The 25,374-nt window shown below is 42.4% G+C and overlaps 1 protein-coding gene across 2 annotated transcripts; it reads left to right on the forward strand.

Moving 5' to 3' along the window:
• Positions 1-3,293: 3,293 nt before the first annotated feature.
• Positions 3,294-25,374, forward strand: LOC109874280 (PHD finger protein 24). 2 transcript variants are annotated; one of them, XM_031809341.1, is made up of 9 exons: positions 3,310-3,826; positions 8,159-8,601; positions 15,991-16,026; positions 16,732-16,917; positions 19,599-19,677; positions 21,730-21,932; positions 22,058-22,224; positions 24,134-24,211; positions 24,433-25,374. In XM_031809341.1, exons 2-9 carry the CDS (start codon positions 8,161-8,163, stop codon positions 24,527-24,529), a joined length of 1,287 nt encoding a protein of 428 aa, XP_031665201.1. In that variant the 5' UTR covers positions 3,310-3,826; positions 8,159-8,160; the 3' UTR covers positions 24,530-25,374. The 2 variants fall into 2 exon arrangements, with proteins under 2 accessions (XP_020321718.2, XP_031665201.1); XM_020466129.2 differs by lacking the exon at positions 15,991-16,026 and having other exon boundaries at positions 3,294-3,826.

Genomic DNA, 25,374 nt, shown 5'->3' on the forward strand with positions numbered 1-25,374 from the left:
ATAATTCTACTACACAATTTCTGGTATATCACATACCTTACTTTAATTTTCCTGTATAATTAAAATGTGGATTATGCCTCTTACTGCCATTCATTCCAATTAGACGGGTTTGGATTTTTCCCTGACCGCTATGGCTATCATTTTCACCCCATTCTGGAACATTGAGGGTCTATAAAATAGCCCGCTAGTAATTGAATAGGATCGCTATGTGCACAGCTATGTTTACTTAAAGGGAAAATCCCCTCAAAAACTCAAATAAAATGTTTGTCCACTGTTGATACAGTCCCAAAAAATGTTGCATGTCAGCAGTCAAGTTTTCAAGATATTGGACTTTTTGCATCATCACTTTGCTTATTGAAAGTCCAATATCTTGAAAACTTGACTACTGACATGCAAATCATTTTGGGACAGTATCAACAGTGGACTAATAAAAAAATATATCGTTTTTGAGTGGATTTTCCCTTTAAGTTTATAAATGAAACCCCATCTAACAATGAGGGACTGTTTAACATTTAGCCTACTCCATTCTAATCTGGGTCATCTCATAGAGAATGAGAGACATTCCAGGGTCAATCATGCGTAGGTCAAGGATGCTACAAATTCTGGGTGAGATTATTTTTGGAGGGGTGTTAACCCATAGAGATATATCTCTTTGTGTAAACCCCTGCTCTACCTGAATATTCAATTGTAGCTATTTGAAGATTTTTAAAAATAGAAGAGAGCTCCTCCTCAGCAGCACTAGGCTGTAAATCTATCTGCACAGTGAAGCATTACACTTCAAGTCTTTATAAAGTATTACACTGTACAGCATCAGGTTAAATGATTGAATCATGTAAGGCTAAATGAGATCATGCTGGGCGGTCAAATCTAAATAAGTTCTACCCTCACTGTTCAGTCTATTGGTGAGTTTTGATAGGCCACTGATGGGAGCTGCATTGAATACCAATAAACTGTAAAGTCCTTTTTTCCATATTCTCTGATTTTTTTATTTTTTTTATCAATATTTAAATAAACATTCCATAATATTTTATGACAGGCACTGTGTTTGGCAGTGTGACCGGAATTGATTAAGAATACACTGTGTGAAACTTTTCTGAATGATGAAACAAAGAAAAAATACCTCGGCTCACCTGATAGATAGCGTTCTGTCATCTGTTATGGGCGTGACTAAATAGAAAATACAGATACAGTAAGACTTCTCTTGTAATGAGGAGAGACTGTGGGCATATCAGTTACACTAATTCAACAGCCTAGCTTGAACAACAAAGGGGATACTAAATGATCACCTTAGCGACAGTGTAATTTGCCTGGCTACCCAGACTCCTTGCTCTGTTCAAATTCTATGCCACACCGACAGATGTTAGTTTTTTCTCTGCAAGGTCTGTAACGGATGACTGAGCTGCTGAAGAATTTAGTGTGAGGCTTCAGGCTACAGTGTAATATGTCCGACTGTCTTTGCGCTCTAGTTATTTGCTATTTATTACATGGTATACAGAAGAAAAGCATTGAATTACTTCATATCCTCAAGCAGCTCTCAACCTTTTTCTTCTCACATTTCCATTTGGTTAATCTGTAGACTAAGACACCCTGTATTTATCCCCTAGACTATTTTCTGGTTGTTTGATATGTAAGATATTTTGGACTAGGCTTTATATATTGATGTGTTTTGAGAGAGGGGGGGGGGCATGTGAGAGAGGGAGCGAGCAAGAGAAACAGAGAGAGAGAGACAGAGAGAAAGAGAGAGAGACAGAGAGAGAGAGTTGTCAAAGCCACTCCTCAGTAAAAGGCACATGACAGCCCGCTTGGAGTTTGCCAAAGCACAGAATGCCTGCTGATGTGCTTTTCAATCTGTTGGTTTGAATCCTGAGCAGTCAGTCATTCAGGAAATGTAGTCTACATTGGGACAATTACAAGGTCACAAGGATCACAGAAGGCAAGGACACTGAAAAAAATGTAAGGTATTTTAAAGGTTCATACTTTAGTTGAGGGTCTGTATAAGAAAAGGGAAGCACACACACACACACACACACACACACAGAGAGATCAATCCTGGCTTGACCATAAGGCACTGCAACCATTACCATTCACATGGAGGGTATTGGTGCCAAGGGAAGCAGAGAGGATATTGTGACACACCCTGCCTCTTTGTAGAAAAGTCAATGTAAAGGGTTTTGATTTCTCACCTGTCTTCAAACCTAGCGCGACCTGTTCAGTTTATCTTCATTAAAAGACCACATTCATGTGAGACCAATAGAATAATTGATGAACTTTCAAACTCCTCCGCTGTCTCTCCTCTGCAAGATGATGAGTCATTTTATTTTGACCTCAAAGTGCACAGGCATGAATATTACAGACAGTCTAAGACAGTGAATTGAACATCAGTACATAACGTTTACTGTGTAACAAGACCTAATCTGGAACTCGGATATGCAGAAAACAACATTGTTATTGTTATAAGCAAAACTTCAACATTGCACAATTTTTGTGTCCCACCTTCAAGAGAGCTCTACCTTTTGATATTTTACTGGTGGAGAGTCTGCAACAACAATGGAAACAGGTAAGAAATTCAAAATACAATAAATAGATATATCTTATTCATGACAAATCCCGAGATGGACGTAAGGGACAAAGAGACACTGGGGGGTTAGCTGAGGGGTCAAGTTTTGTGTGTTACACAAAGCGGAGTATTCCTCCCTTCTCCTGGCTCTGTCTGGAGAGGGCCAGCCCCCAGACACCTATGGGTCACTATGCATTCACCTCTACATCAATAATGTATGGCTCTGCCTACATTTAACCCACCATGCACTGGAACCACACACTGGGAGGTGCTAGAGACTATATCCCCCTCTATAGTACAGAGTACAGATTAAACATATTTGAAAAGATAGAAAGGGCAATGTTTGTAAAGTCAATGTTTACAAAGTCAATGTTTGTAAGGTTAAGCAGGCAAAATCAAATTAGATATGATATTATGCCATACTCCCATTTATTTTCAATCGCCTCTCTCAAACCTTTTTAAATTTTTAAATGTGCATGGCTGTAATTTAATATATCAAAGTATAATTTTCAATGCATTTGCAAGATGCCTGAACTTAAATTTTACCATAGGCTCCCATTAGATCTCTATATTGAATCATGATGCTGTCTGAGATGATGATATTGATTCATGAGAGGTTTGAGTGGGGCTGTAAAAGCCTCAACACTCCCATATATGACGTTTCAATCTTTCTGGGAGGTTATTGGTTATTAGTGTATTCTGGCACAAGCAGGTTTTTTTTATCTGGTCCCCGGCCAATCAAGAAGGTAACATTTTAGATTGAGTAGCCTGCAAGTTATCTAGTTCCTCAATACTTTCGATTGACTGACTAGCAAGGCTCGTTGTTAGTGTGGGTCCGAATAGTGAATAGCATTGCTTCATGGTTCAACTTCGGTCTCGCTGGAACTGTGCTGTGCATACATACGGCTGCATTTTCGACAGAGTTGCCCTGTAGCTCTCCACGCGCGCAAGTGACAAGGAAGAGATTTCAGCACTGGAGCTGTCCACGCAATCTTTTTGACGGACTCGCATCACTCTTATCACCTATGCTATAGGTTATTTCGATCACATTTGCACTATAGATTTGTAAGTGAGGCTATTTGAGTGAGTGTCACGCATACATAATATACCATTCAATGCATTGTGGTAAAGAAACACGAGTAAGCTAAACCCGCACATCGCCTACTTTTCATTCAATCGAAGCCTTGAAATGCTGGGTAGCCGTGCGTGAGGCACAAGAAAAAAGGAAATCTCAAGTCACGGTGGAGAGTTGTCCGATTTTTATCTCAGGTAAATTCCGTTTATTTATATTTTCAATATGACAGAGATTAACAGCAACATTGTTAGATAACACAACGTTTCACAGTTGCATTTCCAAATACTTTTTGATTGATGCGTCAAGGATGACAAGGCTCGAATCGAATCTGGGGTTATTGCAGCAGCTATAGAATTTTTCTTTATCAGACAATTATTGATGGCTGTGTTTTAAAATGAACATTCATAGGCGGGATATAGTGATCTAGTGTCATGAAGTTCCTCGCATCTCTTTATGTGCAACCAGGGTGAAACGCACATTTGCGGGTGTGTAATGGAGGCTTAGCATCAGACCGTTTTGCAGCCAATCAAGGTCAACTCTCAGACGGGTGCGGATCCTAGCCACACATGATTATGTCATGCATTATAACCTCTCCTTGGGTGGTTCAACCTACCTTTGGTTCAGTACTACTACAGCCTGTGTGTCCCATCCTGGGCTAATCCTTTGGTAAACACAGGCCCTGTGCCTGGGGAATCCTAGTGCCCTGGACTGAGTCCTGCTCCCCAGCCTGTGACAGATCTCCTGCCTTTTGCACAGTGCCCATTGTCAGCTTCTCTCAGCCTCAGTGTATTGGCTGGCACTGGCACAGCCTCTCAGTTTGCCTGGCAGCCTGTGAATGCCAACATGGGGACTCCTCTCTAAGGATGCATTTAGAATTAAATTCCTCCACTTCCAGGTGCTTCTGTGTTCTCGGTGTACCAGAGATATGGAATCCCAGCAGGTCAGGGAGATTTTGTCTCAGGCATTTTTGTGTATGTTTACCAGTGTGTGTGTGTGGGGGGGGGGGGTTATTTTGTGTGTGTATGGTTGTTTTGTATGTGTGTGGGTGGTTTTTGTGTGTGTGTGTGGTTGTTTTGTGTGTGTGTGGTTGTTTTGTTTGTGTATGGTTGTTTTGTATGTGTGTGGGTGGTTTTGTGTGTGTGTGTGTGTGTGTGTGGTTGTTTTGTGTGTGTGTGGTTGTTTTGTGTGTATGGTTGTTTTGTGTGTGCTTGTATTTGTGTTTACAATTTTGCTCACTGGTGAAGGCCTGGCCTGGTGGAATTTTTGTTAGTGTAATTAGTTCCAGGTCTTTGCTCTGCGGGTCGATGGATGAGATCCTTGGCTAAATGGGATTCATTCCCATGAACAGGAATGCTATGTGGCGCCCCCATTCAATTAATATCCCCCCACAATCCCGACATGAAAAGGAGGACTGGTTGGGATTCTAATCTGCACATACCGAGAATGGACCTGTGAAGAAAAACATGTCACTACTGTCACATGGACAACCAACTCTGTAATCAGACCCAGCACCTTAACCCCAACTGTCAAACTGGGTTCAATACAGAAATTAGAGCTGTTCTTTATGATCATAAACTGTCTGTTGGGAAAAGCCTGTACAAATAGTCTAGATCAAACATATTCTCTTAAATCCACCAGTTTGCATAATGCAGGATAAAAGATTGCTATTGTAGGAGCTTAACATGGATGACATTCCTCAGGGACACCTGTGCAGACGAGGTGTCTGACAGAATACTAATGGACAACCAATGTGTCCTAATACACTGTTTTACAAGGCTCACAGGAGCCAACCCATTCTAATTCCAACCCAAAATGAATGTCCTGTTTTGCATACGCTCTGCCTTTGCCAAAATGTCGTCTCTGCGGGACATAAATAGATTCTCTATTACACCAAGGACTTCAAGTATTTTGGGGGGGTATTATCCATGAAACGTACAAAATAAATGTCAAATCAAATTGACTGGATTTCATCAGTGCACAGTGTTGTGTTGGTGAATTATGGTACTGTTCATTGTATCACTTCCCTTCAGTGGGCTCTGAGCAGGGCTGGCAATGCCAGACATGGTCTCGTTCTCATAAATCATGTCTGACCAGTGGAGTGTAGAGAGCCTACAAAAGGGATTACTGGGAGCAAGAGCTAGATCAGGGGGATTGAAAGAGCACCATGGCGCCATCTTCCTCCAAAAGTATCAATATTTCATTACACCAAGACAGTGCTGTGAGCTCCAGCCATCCTGTTCACCACCATTGGGTGCTTTGCTTCATAGAGCAAACCCAGATGTCTTTGTTAAAGCTGACAAGCTGATAAAACTGATTCAAATGTTTCTATAGGCAACACAAATATATTCAGACTTTAACACTCTACGTGAAAGTGCTCTTATTTAGCTTGTGCAAATTCTATTTGCTGTAGCTCTGCCAAAAACACTGCACAATCATTATTCCTGCTGTGTTACACTATGTACCCAGTTCACCATAGGCTTTACGAGTCTTGTTATATGCAACAATATGAAAGATACAAGTGCCCATAAAAGTGCCTAGAATTCCGCCCATACAGTATCTCGAGACCTAGTGGGAGAATATCCAGACTGTTGCGGTGGAGCTTGTTCAGAATGGGATTGCATCAAGTCCTGCCATGCATCAAGTCCTGTCCCAAGGAGTGGTCATGTTTTCCTCCCCATCTACTTCTTATTTTTATCCAGGGGCATTTAAATCATTCAGAGTGGTTCAACCTTCTGTGCAGAGCATCACAGGCAGCTGCTCCTGTAGGAGCTAGTGAACACACAGCCCGAGGGAACCACAGCACTCCTCCTCATTTCTATGGATTTAGCCTGTGTTGTAGTATGTGGGCCAAAAGATAGTTGTTTGCCACCCTCCAGACATTTTCAGTCTTTAGTCCCGTTTGTAAATACATACAGTTTTCACATCTATGAATTCTCACATTCTGAGTGTCTTCTGAGGTAAGATTAGTGTAAGATACTCTAATGAGAACACCAGTCAAGTGTGAGGGGAAGTATAATGTTCAAATGTTATGCATTTTTGACAGTTTCATGGCCAAGGCTTTGGGTTAGAAGACCTGCTAGATGACCAGTGGCAGATTTCTAAATTCCCTTTATTACATCAGTGTGCAAAGCACTGACCCACGTGTGTCAGCTTTGACTTGCCCACAGAAGAACAATAAATAAGGCCCTCGTTTAAAATTCACAAGTTAACCTCAAAACGGTGAGGTCTCCTACACTGCTCAGTCTCTCTGTGAGCAGCGGAGGCTCCAGCTCCATCTCCATGGGAGGATGTTACGTAATGAAAGGTGGACAATGTCTTATGTCTATCAGGGGGTTCCAGGCCCTTTTAGTCAGGATATGGAAGTGTGTTTGTGCCAGGTCTGGTCAGCCAGGGATGGCCTCTAGTGGAGCTTGACTGTGGCCTTCCTGTGGTTCTCCTCGGATGCCCTGTTAGATAGTCTATCATAGAGCCTCATTACTGTTTCTGTCTGTCTGATGTGTCACCCGTCCCCCGTCACCTCAACACTCTGGAGGAGGATGGACACATCACTGTCTGAGATTAATTACAGCAGCATAATCATCTCCTCCTGGCACTCAAAAGACTTTGAAGAGCTTGTGTTCACACTATGTCCCCCTGCTCCCTGTCTGTCAGTCTGACTGTCCACCCGTCCATCTGTCTGAGCTGCTAGTTTCAGGAGGTCCACAGAAAGAGGCTGTACCAGCAAAGGCAGTAAATGGGTGTTTGGGAAGAGTGTCCTATCCTCCACACCCTGTCATTGAGCAAGATTCAATAATATACCAAGAAGGCCCACGCACAGAAGTCTCAAAACTGTAGTCATATTAGAGCTAACTGAGAAAGAGAGGACAGGACAGAGGCAGGGAAGCACTCCGATGGTACTCTAGATGAATGGGATTGGATTTCACACAACCACTTATCTGGAGCGTGGCTGGATGAGATTGCATTTCAGATCGCGACACGTGTCCTCTAAGTACCATGTAATCAACTTGAATCCCCAACAGCCCCCTTTTCAATAACGGAATTCATGGTCTCGAATGAGCCGAGTGGAATAAGTGAAAGTAGTTCTTTGTTTGTTACAGGAGCCACTGAAGATTACTGTGTTTTGTTCTACTCTTCCCATTCATTTTATTTGTTGATTTATGTTTAATGCTCATATCTAAAGTCATTTAATGTGATTGATGAGCATTAATGGTGGCAATCCAGGACCAGGAATGGCTGAGCTCAGTCTGGTGATAGATCATGATCCCACAAGGCACAGACGTCAATTCAACGTCTAGTCCATGTTGAAATGACATGGAAACAACTTTAGTTCAACCAGTCCAGGGGGACGTGTAACTGTACCTGAGAATGGAACCATTATGCACACGCACACAAAGTTGGTCAACATATCACATTAATCGTAATGCTTGATAAAATGGCAAGTCCAATTAGCCATATCTCTCAAACAAAAGGTATGCCATGCACACAGTAATGAGTACCCATCTCTCTCTCTCTCTCTCTCTATGTAGTCATGGGAGTGCTCATGTCTAAGAAGCATCAGGTGGAGAAGGTGCAGAAATGCACCTCGGTCGTCTCCGCCTTTCAGGAAGGGGTAAAGGAACGTGCCCCATCCACAACAAACCAGGAGGAAGGATCCAAAGAGGAAAGAGAGGGGCCGACTGAAGCCTCGCCACCACCCAACCTGGAGGAGAAGGAGGAGGCAGAGCACAGAGAGGCAGACAGCAAAGCGGGGCCCTCAGGGACCTCCCAGCAGGCTGCAACTTCGGCCCCCACCAGGGACGAGTGTAAGGTCAACCAGGAGGCCTGGAATAGGTTACGGGACGGGAAGGGGGTGGAGCCTGAGGATCTGGACAAGACCGGCCATCAGCTCACCCCAACTGCCTTTGTACGTCCCAAGAGAGATGCCAACGTTGACCAGCCTATGGAGATAGCACTGGGACAGAGAGAGCAGGTAAGATAGTGTGGGATACAGTACAATAAAGGGTGTACTTTGTTCTTTAAACCCCTGAATTTTTAAGATATGTGTGAGAAGGAATTACCATGGCAACAGCAGACTTATCTCGTGAACTCCAGTTGGGATGTTTAGACTGAAAAGAGACCTAAACATCTGTTATGTATGCTGAGTCTTTAGTATTTCCCCCCATAGGTGAGATAATGTGTGTTTGATGTATGCTTTTGTCACACCAGCTATTTTCCCTCTACTCTAGGGTAGAGCCTTTGTGTTGGCGTCTAAGTGCTCTTCATAGAGAGAATGCTGTCGTGTGGGCAGGTGCTCAAGCTGTCTCTGTGAGGAGGCCTTGGCCTCTGCCTCACATCCCAGGGTCACCATGACTAATTGGGGTCCTGAAGTGGTCAGAGATGGGGGCGGGGTTCAGGACTGGACCAGATGACCAATTTGTCGCTTGTGGCTATTAGGAAGAGCACACTTTTATAATAGGACTCTCAGAGAGGATTGAGATTGTTTTTATGCTTTAAATCACTCTATTGGTGCTCATCAGAAACAAAAGGTAGAACAGAGAGTGGACTATTTTCAGTAATGAGGAATAATATGTTACAGCTGCAGGGACAGACTAGAGAGGAGCAGACAAAACATTAAGATTAAGATGTAAAAATAGGAGGAAGGGAAGCGCTACTAAGGTACACAATAGTCCATTTTGGTTGATAGAAGGTGCTCTTTGGGACTCCCTGACGAAGGCCATGCAGCCGAAACGCGTCAGTTTAAAAAAAAACTTTGTTTCTATTGAACATGCCATACTAATAAAGGCATTTAAATTAATTATATGAAGAGTGCCTTGGTCCTCCTTTCTTTAAGATTAAGACGTTATCACATCAAATCACATTTTATTTGTCACATTCACATGGTTAACAGATGTTAATGCGAGTGTAGCGAAATGCTTGTGCTTCAAGTTCCGACAATGCAGTAATAACCAATGAGTAATCTAACCTAACAATTCCACAACGACTACCTTATACACACAAGTGTAAGGCGATAAAGAATATGTACATAAAGATATATGAATGAGTGATGGTACAGAACGGCATAGGCAAGATGCAGTGGATGGTATAGAGTACAGTATATACATATGAAAAGAGTAATGTAGGGTATGTAAACATTATATTATATTAAGTGGCATTGTTAAAATTTTTACACCAATTTCCATTATTAAAGTGGCTGGAGTTGAGTCAGTATGTTGGCAGCCATGTTAGTGGTGGCTGTTTAACAGTCTGATGGCCTTGAGATAGAAGCTGTTTTTCAGTCTCTCGGTCCCTTCTTTGATGCACCTGTACTGACCTCGCCTTCTGGATGATAGCGGGGGGAACAGGCAGTGGCTCATGTGGTTGTTGTCCTTGATGATCTTTATGGCCTTCCTGTGACATCGGGTGGTGTAGGTGTCTAGGAGGGCAGGTAGTTTGCCCCTGGTGATGCGTTGTGCAGACCTCACTACCCTCTAGAGAGCTTTACGGTTGTGGGCGGAGAATTTGCCGTACCAGGCGGTGGTACAGCCCGACAGGATGCTCTCGATTGTGCATCTAAAAGTTTGTGAGTGCTTCTGGTGACCAGCTGAATTTCTTCAGCCTCCTGAGTTTGAAGAGGCGCTGCTGCGCCTTCTTCACAATTCTGTCTGTGTGGGTGGACCAATTCAGTTTGTCCGTGATGTGTACGCCGAGGAACTTAAAACGTACTACCCTCTCCACAACTGTCCCGTCGATGTGGATAGGGGGGTGCTCCCTCTGCTGTTTCCAGAAGTCAACAATCATCTCCTTTGTTTTGTTGACGTTGAGTGTGAGGTTATTTTCCTGACACCACACACCGAGGGCCCTCACCTCCTCCCTGTAGGCCGTCTCGTCTTTGTTGGTAATCAAGCCTACCACTGTAGTGTCGTCTGCAAACTTGATGATTGAGTTGGAGGCGTGCATGGCCACGCAGTAGTGGGTGAACAGGGAGTACAGGAGAGGGATCAGAACGCACCCTTGTGGGACCCCAATGTTGAGGATCAGCGGGGTGGAGATGTTGTTACCTACCCTCACCACCTGGGGACGGCCCGTCAGGAAGTCCAGTACCCAGTTGCACAGGACTGGGTGGAGACCCAGGGTCTCGAGCTTGATGACGAGTTTGGAGGGTACTATGGTGTTAAATGCTGAGCTATAGTCGATGAACAGCATTCTCACATAGGTATTCCTCTTGTCCAGATGGGTTAGGGCAGTGTGCAGTGTGGTTGCGATTGCGTCGTCTGTGGACCTATTGGGGCGGTAAGCAAATTGGAGTGGGTCTAGGGTGTCAGGAAGGGTGGAGGTGATATGGTCCTTGACTAGTCTCTCAAAGCACTTCATGATGACGGAAGTGAGTGCTACGTGGCGGTAGTCGTTTAGCTCAGTTACCTTAGCTTTCTTGGGAACAGGAACAGTGGTGGCCCTCTTGAAGCATGTGGGAACAGCAGACTGGGATAAGGATTGATTGAATATGTCCGTAAACACACCAGCCAGCTGGTTTGCGCATGCTCTGAGGACGCGGCTGGGGATGCCGTCTGGGCCTGCAGCCTTACGAGGGTTAACACGTTTAAATGTTTTACTCATGTCGGCTGCAGTGAAGGAGAGTCCGCAGGTTTTGGTAGTGGGCCGTGTCAGTGGCACTGTATTGTCCTCAAAGCGAGCAAAAACGTTATTTAGTCTGTCTGGGAGCAAGACACCCTGGTTTTCTTTTTGTAATCAGTGATTGACTGTAGACCCTGCCACATACCTCTTGTGTCTGAGCCGTTGAATTGCGACTCTACTTTGTCTCTATACTGACACTTAGCTTGTTTGATTGCCTTGCAGAGGGAATAGCTACACTGTTTGTATTCCGTCATGTTTCCGGTCACCTTGCCCTGGTTAAAAGCAGTGGTTCGTGCTTTCTGTTTCGCGCGAATGCTGCCATCAATCCACGGTTTCTGTTTTGGGAATGTTTTAATCGTTGCTGTGGGTATAACATCGTCAATGCACTTTCTAATGAACGCTCACAGAATCAGCGTATTCGTCAATGTTGTTGTTGGACGCAATGCGGAACATATCCCAATCCACATGATCGAAGCAGTCTTGAAACGTGGAATCAGATTGGTCGGACCAGCGTTGAACAGACCTGAGCGCGAGAGCTTCCTGTTTTAGTTTCTGTCTATAGGCTGGAAGCAACAAAATGGAGTCGTGGTCAGCTTTTCCGAAAGGAGGGCAGGGGAGGGCCTTCTATGCGTCGCGGAAGTTAGAATAGCAATGATCGAGGGTTTTACCAGCCCTGGTTGCGCAATCGAGATGCTGATAGAATTTAGGGAGTCTTGTTATCAGATTAGCCTTGTTAAAATCCCCAGCTACAATGAATGCATCCTCAGGATATGTGGTTTCCAGTTTACATATAGTCAAATGAAGTTTGTTCAGGGCCATCGATGTGTCTGCTTGGGGGGGAATATATACGGCTGTGATTATAATCGGAGAGAATTCCCTTGGTAGATAATGCGGTCAACATTTGATTGTGAGGAATTCTAAGTCAGGTGAACAGAAGGACTTGAGTTCCTGTATGTTGTTATGATCACACCACGTCTCATTAATCATAAGGCATACCCCCCCGCCCCTCTTCTTACCAGAAAGATGCTTGTTTCTGTCAGCGCGATGCGTGAAGAAACCAGCTGTCTGCACCGACTCCGATAGAGTCTCTCGCGTGAGCCATGTTTCCGTGAAGCAAAGAATGTTACAGTCTCGGATGTCTCTCTGGAATGCTACCCTTGCTCGGATTTCATCAACCTTGTTGTCAAGAGACTGGAAAGTGGCGAGTAGTATGCTAGGGAGTGGTGCGCGATGTGCCCGTCTCCGGAGCCTGACCAGAAGACCGCTTCGTTTGCCCCTTTTACAACGTCATTGTTTTGGGTCGCCGGCTGGGATCCGATCCATTGTCCTGGGTGGAAGGCAGAACACAGGATCCGCTTCGGGAAAGTCATATTCCTGGTCGTAATGATGGTGAGTTGAAGTTGCTCTTATATTCAGTAGTTCCTCCCAACTGTATGTAATGAAACCTAAGATGACCTGGGGTACTAATGTAAGAAATAACACGTAAAAAAACAAAATACTGCATAGTTTCCTAGGAACGCGAAGCGAAGCGGCCATCTCTGTCGGCGCCGGAAGTAGACCGCGTTATTGAAACGGATGGCCAAAGTCTAGAAGCAACAGAATATTGTCATTTGTATTTGTATTTATTAAGGATCCCCATTAGCTGTTGCCACGGCAGCAGCTACTCTTCCTGAGGTGCAAACACATTAAGGCACTTACAGTACATATAAAACAGTACATCATATAACATTATTACACCACTACATATCTACAATACAAAATGTATAATACCACCTTACAACAATATTACAGTGTGCGTGTGTGGAGTGTGTGTGCTAGCGCTTGTGTGCGTATGCGTGTGTCTGTACCTTTGTGTGTGTCTCTTCACAGTCCATGCTGTTCCATAAGTTATATTTTTATCTACTGCTTGCATCAGTTACCTGATGTGGAAAAGAGTACCATGTAGTCATGGCTCTATGTAGTACTGTGTGCCTCCCATAGTCTGTTCTGGACTTGGGGATTATGAAGAGACCTCTGGTGGCATGTCTTGTGGGGTATGCATGGCTGTCTGAGCTGTGTGCTAGTAGTTTAAACAGACACCTCGGGGCATTCAGCATGTCAACACTTCTTACAAAAACAAGTAGTGATGAAGTCAGTCTCTCCTCCACTTTGAGCCAATAGAGATTGACATATCATTAATTTTTAGCTCTCCTTGTACATTTAAGTGACAGCCGTGCTGCCCTGTTCTGAGCCAATTGTAATTTTCCTAAGCCCCTCTTTGTGGCACCTGACCACACAACTGAACAGTAGTTCAGGTGCAACAAAACTAGGATCTGTAGGACCTGCCTTGTTGTTAATGGACTTCTCCCCATCTTAGTAACTCTTGTATCAATATGTTTTGACCAATATATAAATCAAATCAAATCAAATTTGATTTGTCACATACACATGGTTAGCAGATGTTAATGCGAGTGTAGCGAAATGCTTGTGCTTCTAGTTCCGACAATGCAGTAATAACCAACAAGTAATCTAACTAACAATTCCAAAACTACTGTCTTATACACAGTGTAAGGGGATAAAGAATATGTACATAAGGATATATGAATGAGTGATGGTACAGAGCAGCATAGGCAAGATACAGTAGATGGTATCGAGTACAGTATATACATATGAGATGAGTATGTAAACAAAGTGGCATAGTTAAAGTGGCTAGTGATACATGTATTACATAAGGATGCAGTCGATGATATAGAGTACAGTATATACGTATGCATATGAGATGAATAATGTAGGGTAAGTAACATTATATAAGGTAGCATTGTTTAAAGTGGCTAGTGATATATTTACATCATTTCCCATCAATTCCCATTATTAAAGTGGCTGGAGTTGAGTCAGTGTCAGTGTGTTGGCAGAAGCCACTCAATGTTAGTGGTGGCTGTTTAACAGTCTGATGGCCTTGAGATAGAAGCTGTTTTTCAGTCTCTCGGTCCCAGCTTTGATGCACCTGTACTGACCTCGCCTTCTGGATGATAGCGGGGTGAACAGGCAGTGGCTCGGGTGGTTGATGTCCTTGATGATCTTTATGGTCTTCCTGTAACATCGGGTGGTGTAGGTGTCCTGGAGGGCAGGTAGTTTGCCCCCGGTGATGCGTTGTGCAGACCTCACTACCCTCTGGAGAGCCTTACGGTTGAGGGCGGAGCAGTTGCCGTACCAGGCGGTGATATATATATGTTTAACATATCTAGCGTTTAGTCACCTCAACTTGCTCAATTTCCACATTATTCATTACAAGATTTAGTTGAGGTTTAGGGTTTAGTGAACGATTTGTCCCAAATACAACGCTTTTCGTTTTTGAAAGATTTAGGACTATCTTATTCCTTGCCACACATTCTGAAACTAACTGCAGCTCTTTGTTAAGTGTTGCAGTCTTTTCAGTTGCTGTAGTTATAAAGATGAACATAACACTTGTTACAAAATATAATAGATAACAGATATCAGCCTTAAATTAAATTGTTCATGTTTGGAGCTGTAGGATACTTCACATAAGAGAGGAAAATGAGCAGTGCTGTGTTTTTCGTAGATTAGTCATCAAGGAAGTACTCAAAGTCTTGGTGGAACCAGATATAATTATGATATTGGCAGGCAATTTCAGCCTCCTTCATGATTGGGTAAAATCAATAGAGAAACTTCTCCTTTCCTATCAGGCTCTCTACAGATAACTGTAGTTAGAATCCTCACACAGGATGACTCACACATAATGATACCAGACAAGATAGCTAGAAACTGTTGTTGAGTTACATCTGTTTCATAATGTGATGAGAGTATAGAAAACTATGTCTCTAGGAATGGATTTGAGTATAGAGCATGGGGGAGGTATGATTCCTCCTGGCTATAGTCACCTGTAAGGGACCAGGTTTAATGAGGTCAGTCCATAAGACTGTGACGATAGTAACGTTTTTCATCCTGAGGTCAAAGCAGTATTAGAGGTTAATACTAAGAGACTGACTGACTGCGCTATGATATAAGTTCCCACTATAATAATATTGACTGTGTAGACAGTCATACGTCTTCTGCCTGTGAATGGTCCTGAGGGATGGACCTGAAATCACCTGAAAGAGAGACACTAAACTGATGACTCTAAAATGACACGTTACTATGAAATTAAACAGTGCACTCTAAGCTTTGAATCTACACTTCAATCATATTAGTTTGAGTGTATGGCGGTATTGACACAACATTCTTTGCATTCACTGTTGGATCAATCCAATAACCTGTCTAGACTGTAACATTCAGGAGAGAACAGCTAGCCTTCAACATGGTGACATGTGATTCAAAGCTCGTCTTTCTGACAGTCTTTGTGAGAGAGAGGTGTGTCACAGGGGATTATTTCTATATTTAAAACCCCAATGGAGAAGCTTAATGGAGTGGGTATGAAAGTTTGATTATGAAAATATGTTAAATGGATGCTTTGGGATTTGGGCAATGAAACCCTTTATATACTTTCCTACTTAGATGAACATATGGATAGTTAGAGGTAGTTTTGCGAGCCAATGCTAACTAGCTTTAGCGCAATGACTGGAAGTCTATGGAAGTCTTATCTGCAAGCATGCTAGCGCTAGTTAGCAACTTCCTTCATACTGCACTCAGAGACATAAAAATGGTATTCACGCGTTCATCTTTCTCTGGTGAAGTAGATATGAATTCACTGTTATAGGTTCAAAATCCTCTTTTCTTCTTTTTTTCCCATTTTTTTTTCAAATCACATCAGCTGACTAGGGAAATGCGCAGATACATGTTGTGTAAGGTACTGTAAAACCTAAAAACGAATTATTGGCCCGTCGTTTCAGCGAATGCTTGAAATAGCTGATAAGAACCTTGATAGTGCTGCTGCAAGTGGTATATGTTTTTTTGTGTGTTTTTACTTTAATTTAGTTTTTGAGTACGTGTGCGTATGTGTGTGTGTGTATATATGTATGTATATGTGTGTATGTATGTACGTATGTATATATATATATATATGCACCAAGGAAAATAAATAGATTAAGAAAAATAAATGCTTTTATTTGACTTTATCATTCATTTTAATTGTATTTTAATTTTGAATTTTTTCTAATGTATTATTATTTTTTGACTTTTAATTTTTTTAAAGCCTGTCACATCTGTGAATGTGGAATGTGTTTTTAAAGCCTGTCACATCTGTGAATGTGGAATGTGTTTTTAAAGCCTGTCACATCTGTGAATGTGGAATGTGTTTTGTTGGTTGATTGAAAAACAAGAAAACGAAATAAAACTTTAAATTGAAAAAAAAAATCCTCTTTTCAGCCCATACTACTTAGTCATTTGGATAAGTCAGTGACTTCATATGATTCTCAGACATATACAGTAGATGGATCTTTCAGCTAGTGGATTTGGAACAGAACTTACAAGTCTCCTACTTAGGATTCAACCCCCACCTCATGCTTTAGGAGTATGGTCTTTAACCCAATGACCTGATTTACCTTTTCCCCAGCCGGTGAACGATGAGATGTGTGAGGTGTGTGAGGTGTGGACGGCCGACGACCTGTTTCCCTGCAGGACCTGCACACGGGTCTTCCATGATGGCTGTCTGAGTGAAATGGGCTACCTGCGTCCCGAACTCCTGCAGGAGATGAGGGAGACAGCTCACACCGCGACAGGCTGGAGCTGTTACTACTGCGTCAGTCACTCAGTCAATAATCACCTCCTATTGGCTATTCACAAAGACCAACCACACTCCACAAAGACTGCTATTTCACCTTTGTATGATGCATACCCACTACTGTTACTATAACAGACACAACTTTAAACAACACACACTTTATGAACCTGAACACACCTTGCACCCACACACACATCTGTATTTAAGTGTATTCTCTTACTATACTTCCAGACAGATCCTCTTTCCCAAGTGTATGTTTATAAAAAGACAGTAATACATCATTTGGAGGAAATGTTGAATGCGTGCCAAGATTCTTAATCTCATAATGAATTAAATAGCTTGTCTTCAACATGAAGGACACTCCACTGATCTTTGGAGAAGCAATGTGCAATATGGTACAATTAAAGTATAGACAGCGTAAGGGTGCATTTCCTAAAGTGCTCTTCAGACTAAAGTAGAGGGCTTATCTTACTGATGTAGGATATTAATTTGATCCGTCTGTTGCAGGAGAATTTACTTATAGTGTATTTGAGAATTTAAAAAGCCTTCTGAAGTTTGTAATTTCCACTTTGAAATTTCTGACTTGATTTTCCCTTACGCAAAATGTAATAAAATCGTACAAAAAATGTCAAATAATTATAATCCACATGATAATGAATATTTCCTGTTGCTGACGGATTATTTTCCTGCTGGTGCGAACTGGCTCAAATTAGGATCCTACATCTGTATTTTTGCAGACTGTGAGAGTTGAAGCTGATTGAGAGACTTTGATGAGTACAAAAGAGGCCGTTTTTAGGCAGTTTGAGAAGGGACATCGATAGGGCCAATTGACTTCTTCCTCGCTGGCCCATAATCAGTATGAGTATGAGGCAGAAAGTGAAGAGAAGCGTGATAGTGGAAGAAGATGAAAGTGACAGTGAGAAAAATACACCTTTTCATCTATGAAGAGTTGAGCTCTAAGAACTGTCGTTGAAGCTTCAGAAACAAACACTATTTATTTTATCGCCTGGGAAAGTCATCCAAAATGACCCCTTTGAAATGTAATTTCACAGCTTTGGTGTTGTGTCATTCTCACATCTCCTCTCATCCACAGTCATGGGGCTTGGGGATTTGCCTGAGGTGGTGAGAACTGGTGCTGCCGTCACCACTGACTAGACTTTTCCACTATCGAGGAGACCAAAAAGTCACCCTCGTGTCCCTATTATTTTATTGTGGTTGCTTAAAGGTCTTTGGATGAACAAATACATTTTAAAAAAACTTTAAGCATTACTTTAAGCATTACTTTAAGCATTACTTTAAGCATTACTTTAAGCATTACTTTAAGCATTACTTTAAGCATTACTTTAAGCATTACTTTAAGCATTACTCGGGAGATTAAAATATAAATCGGAAACAACTAGTGCGCGTCATCCAATTGATTTCTATTGTTGACACTTATGATTAGTTATGCTCCCTGAGGATTTCAAAAGGGATTTTTTTTCTCACCATGAACTGATCTTGAGCAATAGTTTAACAAACCTGCCAGAGAATACACAAACACAAACCAAGAAAGTAGGTTGTGGTGTTTAACTAGACACCCAGCTCAACACATCCCACTACGTACAGATACAGAAAAGCTTTCTCTCTTTCAAACATGAAGTCAGCAGTATCCCCGTGCTGAGGAGATTGAGCACTGTGGATATCGAGTGAGAGTGAGTGACTATGGTACACAGCTGATCAATGCACTCACATTTATGGGTTTATTTGCAGACCCGTATTGAACGCAATGTGTTTACGCAAATCCTGGAATAGTACAAATGTCACCCAGCAGGCCATTTTCAGCAGCCCCCAGATTTGATTCACCACTCCTGCACCCCTCTTCTTCTGGTGTGCTCCTGTTCTGACAGCACCACAGTTCCAAATCAGTGGCACATAGGAAGAGTTTATTTTATGATATCTGGCAGGCAGAGTTTGGACTCTTTAGCATACATGTGAGGAATAAATTATTTAAGGGATACGCCTGTCTTTCCTGGAACTATTGTTTATTTGATTCCTTTAAGGGGTTAGCAAGAATGCAAAGAGCACACCCAAAGCCCTAGTTTTGGACTCATATCCTGTTTTGAGCTCCATATTAGTGCATAAAATCAAAATACATTTTCAGAGGTGATGCTACTAGAAATCAAACGGCCTGATTTCCATAACCCTGGGCTATCCAGAGATTTCACATATCATGGCCAATTATCCACCCCAAGTATTACAGTCTGTCATTCTCATCCTCCAACTCCCTCCCCTCAACTTGCTCATCAGAGATAGACAGCATAGAGAAACTTAGCAACCTCCACACACCTGCTGCAGATAATTCACTTAATAGAAGGTTTAATGTGTGTTCGACCTGAACTGCACCCTTGCCAAGGAGTGTAGTAAAATGGCTGCTGGGCTTACATTTTCCTATTACCATGGTCGTTTATTCCAAACCATCTAGTACACACTTGACACACTTGTCTATAAAAATAGCTTCTGAGAAACTGCATAATAAGCAAACAAAGGCATTCTGGATAATTAGACACACAGCACATGAATCCATTAGGGTTTGCTCCATTATAGAGCATATGAGGGCAGCAGGGCACACTTTGGGCTGACCCATACTTAATTAGCTTCAGACATGAATTTGTATCAGATCTCTCCCCATTAATAGTGACCTTCGCCCCTTTCTCCCATAGGACAACGTGAACCTGCTCCTGACTGAAGAGGAGATGTACAGTCTGATGGAAACCTTCAAGCAGTGCAAGATCATCCCTGGTCAGTCATAATGTCATGGTGCTTCTGCTGCACCTCTAGAAAACAATACATTACACAGCCGTCAGATCTGCATTATCTGGGACAAGTAGGCTTTATTGGGTATAGCACTGTAGACAGTGATTAATAGATCAATACCCCCAGTACATTGTGTATACAGGTTGTTCTCATTCACTTCAAGCATCTCTGAGCCAACCCTCTAAGCACATAAGCAAAAGGTTGCTGAGAACAGATTGGTGCCAAAGCTCTCTGTTTTTGTAATGCACAATGTCGTGTCTCTGACTGATTAAATTATATGACAGGCTATGTTATCAAATCGATTACCAAATGTTTGATTGATTACATGATCGAATTAAACTATGCAACAGTTAACTTGTTAATAACCTGGGGCACCACGGAACAGTGTTTATAGAGCAGCTGTCTTCCCGAATAAACTCTTAAAGATCTGAAGATCTTTTATATTAATAGCAGTTAATTATTAATCATCACCTTATTCAGTCTCATCTGAATGTCGTAAAATTCTTGGTTATCTGCACGAACCCTGGCTAACAAGTTGAATCAGCAATACAAAAATTGCCTTAATTATTTATTTACTAAAAACCTAAATAATCACACAGAATTACATATACACAGGATAGATCATACATCGATTACTAATGATGTCATAAAAGAAAAAGTCCTTAGCGGACAAAACTGATATGACAGCTGGTTACACAAAGAAAGGGGGTTGGGTTTGAATGAAAGAGTGGGAAGACTGAGGGACAAAGGGGATTGGGTCTCTATCAGACCTTGAGAAGCTATGCTACTGTAAATACAGAATCTTATGCTTTCTAATTACTGCCTTTTCGGAAAAGGAAAATGCATGATTATATTTACTCTGAGCTGCGCTTCGATAGATGGGTCGAAGATGGAAGACTGGTTTGCCCAGCAGAGATTGCCATTGTCCTTTGAAGAATCTTTCTGGTCATAGTGTTGTAGAGTGGATACGTTGAAGTACCCTGTTGTTCTCAGGAGATTGTCTGTCCTTTGCTAGGCCACGTACATTTACAGCTGCAGCTGATAACTTGACGTCTAGGATGTATCACTTCTTTAGTAAATAAGAGTTTAAAGTTCATACCAAATTACCATAATCAGCTTGCGCTGTATTCTGGATGGTCTAGTAGAAATTCATCCTTCCAGCGTGGTGATTGTCACTTCCGCGTGATGTAAATCTTATATAAATTTCATTATGTAGAGTGGATATTCAACCATTCGCAACCACAGCTCATGCTGGGGTTTTCTTAGTCTGATGTGAATTGGGTCACGGGGGCTTTTATACTGGAGAAGAGAAGGGCGTGTTTCATCCCTCTCCTACCAATGTCTGTTCACTTGGGCGTGGCCACTGTGTGAGCATAGTTTACTTATGAAAACAATTCTCTCATTTAGAAGGCAAAAATTTTAACTTTTCACAAATAGTTTCATATTTAAACATTTAAATTTCATAACAATTCCATGTGAATCTGATAACTAGAATGTGTAGACTTTCTAAGATACAATTTATGTTGTCCTGTCATCGGTAATAATGTTCCAAACAACAACTCTCTGACATCATATTCTTTAAGTACGAACGGACACTTTCAACTGGTTGGATTACAGAAATATTGTTCCATTCCCCAACTTGTAGATGTTACCATACAATCTCTACGTTTACAAAGGCCTTTCCAAGAATCCATTCTGTAGAGTGGAGAGAATAGGGGAAAAGGTATTTATGGGGGGGGGTGGGGGGGCATAAGCCTCACCCAACAGGGAAACGTCATGACAACAGGTTCATATTAACTAATCAATATGTCTCTGTAACTTCTCGTTACTGCATGTATTTCTTAGCAATTGTCTGTTACAGGTTTCTATAAAACTGCACATTGTGCTTCAGCCTGGTTTCCATCGCAATGTGTGATATAAATGACAGGCGTTCTCGGAATTTGTGAAATTAATAATAATCATAAACTAATTGCATCTGGATCACTGCTTAGGGAGATTAATTTGTGGGTGTTGTGATGAACTGCTCTTGCTGTATAGAGTCGTGCCTGGTGTCAGATGAGCTGCTGCAGTACCGCCACTTTGTGTCCAAGCAACTGTTTGAGAAGGACCTCTCTGATGAACAGGAGGAGGAGGTGTTGGCCCAATTCGCTGCCCTGGACCCGGAGAAGAGGGGCCAGATCGAGTGGTCTGACTTCCTCTACCACGAGTCCCTGGAAGTGCTCATGAAGTTCCGCACAGAGGTACCAGAATCCATCAGAACCCACTAAATCTGTGGCATTCAAGTGTGGTGTGTTACACATTGACACACGTGCATATAGACACATACACACACAAACTCTCATCCTCTGGATGCCTTTGTTCCCAGAACTCCTTGGTGCGGTTGTTGAGTGCTAAGGAGCGGGACCATGTGCGGTCAGTGTTCATGGGTTTGGACCTGGATAAAGACAGTGTGGTCACAGGAGCAGAGACCCGCTGGGCCCAGCAGTCCTGGTTTCAGAAGCTCAGCAAGGAGTCCCAGTCCTGCAATGTGAGGTGAGCACAACACTGTTGAGCCCATAACCATCCATCCACAGGAGATGAGGTTGAGAAGTTAATTAAATGTCTGTCACAGACTCACAGTCAGGAGCTTCTACTCAAGGGGAAAATAGAACTCAATCAGTACAAGGTAATGTGAAAAATTCCTCAAGCCTCTTTAATCCGCTTCATACTCTAGAACTAATAACACTTAACAAAGAGATGTTTAATTTAACGTGGCATGAGATGCAGAAACGTCATTGACTGTGCCTGAGAGGTGTGAACTAAAGCTTACTACTGGGGTTTCATTTCCCCTGTTGCAGCCGATGAATTTACTTTTCTGCTTTGTATGCAGGTGCACGGTTAGGGAAAAGAAATCATTGAAATAGAGGGTTTGATGACAATTCTGATGGAGAAAGTCATGCATACGCCAAACTGTCAAGAATATTGCCCTGGAGGCAGAACTGAGTGTTTGGTATTAGTTTAAGGTTAGGGTTAGGCATTAGGGTTAGCAGTGCGGTTAATGTCAGGGTTAAGGTTAAGTTTAAAATCAGATTTGTATGACTTTGTGGCTGTGCTAGCTAGTGACCACTGCAGAGCTGCCTTCAGTTCAAGATTCATGACAATAAATGGCAACCTGCACAAAGTTGATTCTAATTCATTAAACAGTGAACCCTCCTTGAGTAGAATATTTATGTTTATCATTGGTGTCAGACCCAGATCTTGGAGTCCCATTGACTCCATTAGTTATTGGCTGCTCTGAGCTAAATGGAACAATTAACTTTAGCTAGGTTTATTTCTATCGCGCACCTCTCTTCATCTCACTGCTCCTCATCTCAGTGTGAATAATTGCACTGTCTGTGATTGGAGACTTTCTCTCAGGTACTGATTCATTCACAATCATTCACTGATTGAGTCATTGTGTGCGTGCGTGCATGTGACTGTGTGAATGGACTACCCTGTACTGACCTCCATTGTTATATGTCATGTCATACCATTCCATCCGCCTTATCACCTTATGTCCCATCCTTCAGACTCATTGGATTGTGTTCTCCTGTGAATTGTGGGTAAGTGACAAAGCACTGCATGGGTTATCAGTATTTTGTGTTCTCTTTAGCTTTTCCAAGCCCTCAATCCATAAGTAATCTCACACAACCTATTCGTTTTTGAAGTTCCACCCATAATTTCACACCCTCTCACCAAGGCCAGGATAAATTCCATCTGAGGAATACTGGAATCATAGAGCAAACACTACAGGTGGGATCTATAAAAGTCCAAGAACAATTGAGATGTCTTGCTTATACACAAAGAGCCCTTCATATGATGACTCCCTGTTGGTTTGAGCTGTGGATAAGAAATATCCAGTCCTCTCATTAGAGGGTTCAAAGGGCAAACTTTTGTTCTCCTGTGAGAAGCTCTAGAAGGCTTCCCTCGTCAGCTTTAAGAAGACACGGGGGGCCAAGTGGATGTGAAAGGGTCTGGTCCCTACGCCAAGGACCGAGCATGCATTCTATTTCACCTCAGACAAGACAACAAGGTGCTCATAGAGATTACTCACAGTGTATAATATATACATCATATTAAGCCAGAGAGTGCAACAAGACTGAGGATGTAGCAGAAAGTGTTCAAGTATTCATCTTCAGAGGTTTACATGCAGAGCAAACCGTGAGCCTGTCTCTTCCTCTATCGTTAATCATTCATGAGTTGGGCTGTGGCCTGGAAGAAAGCCATTTGGTCTCAATAACCCACTGAGATATTTTCAATGTGGTTTTGCATTAGATTTCTACCTGACCTCTTCACAGATTAAACAAATTGCTTTTCAAAGCTAAAGGGTGTCTTGTCCTTGGCAGACATGTTGGAAACTCAATGCCACCTATTGTAGCGTATAGTGAATCTGTCTGTCTTGTGTGTTATTTTCCTGCTGCAGTATTAGCCATGTTGGCCCAATATCTGACAGCAGCCCAGCCAGCTCCAGCAGTGAGAGAAGCACTCAGAAAGATGACAGGTATATAATAAATATAATTGTGTGTTTGCAGGCATATACGTGCTTGAGTGTGTGTGTGTGTGTGTGTGTGTGTGTGTGTGTGTGTGTGTGTGTGTGTGTGTGTGTGTGTGTGTGTGTGTGTGTGTGTGTGTGTGTGTGTGTGTGTGTGTGTGTGTGTGTCCTTAGTTGACCTCAGTTTAGAGGATATGGCTCCCTAACCGCGTCTCTGTTCCCATCACCAGACCAGTGAGCTGGGATGACTTCCTGAGGGAGAGTGCCATCTACATCCTCGCTGCCCGGCCCAACAGCTCGGCAATGCATATCCGTCTGCCCCTATAGCCCCAGCGACCTCACCTTGCCTGGGCCGGGCCCCACCATAGAAAGAAGGCCACCCCTGGAAGTCCCTGTGTAGGACAGGTGGAGAGCCGGTACCATTGCACTGTAGGGGAATACTGTACCACTCAGAGACTGGACAGAATAAGCCATCAACAGATCTCCTGCTTCACACCATAGATCAATGACCAACTGACAGCAACAATCAACGACCAACTAACACCAACAGTCAACGACCCACTGACAACAACAATCAATGACCTACAAGTACTTACTGAGGGTAAAATGATAAACAACCTGACAACACAAGCTGACAATCCACTGGTTATAGATACTCCTGAAACACAGGATAAAAAACAACAGCCCATTTTCAACACAAGCCAACAATTCACTGATGCTTTGAAGACTCGGGGTATCCTGGTAGGCACACATTCCCCTAAACGATAACTACTATATACAGTCAATTTGTCATGCTACAGTCTTACAAACCTCTGTATGATCAATTCAATTGGATTAGAATGACAATGATAGGCTGTCTTATGCTATCGCATATCCTGCTATTGGGTAAAGCATCATATTTGGATCAGCTTCTGTATGGTAACACTGTTTTGTATCACTTGGCATCATACTTGTTGATCATAAAATAGTATCTGTCATTTAGAGAGATTTTGAAGCCCTTTCAAATCTTGGTTAATGAGTGTATAGGACTGACCGTGCAACTGCTCCAGATCAGCACATGTACCAAACAGGAATAACAGCTATCCGCATACATAATATTATATATTAAGACATGCCATACATACAAGTATAATGACATATTATTATGCATTAAAAAGCTGTATTTATTCCTG

Source organism: Oncorhynchus kisutch, linkage group LG29 (genome assembly GCF_002021735.2).
Source record: "Oncorhynchus kisutch isolate 150728-3 linkage group LG29, Okis_V2, whole genome shotgun sequence".
Lineage (NCBI taxonomy): Eukaryota > Metazoa > Chordata > Actinopteri > Salmoniformes > Salmonidae > Oncorhynchus > Oncorhynchus kisutch.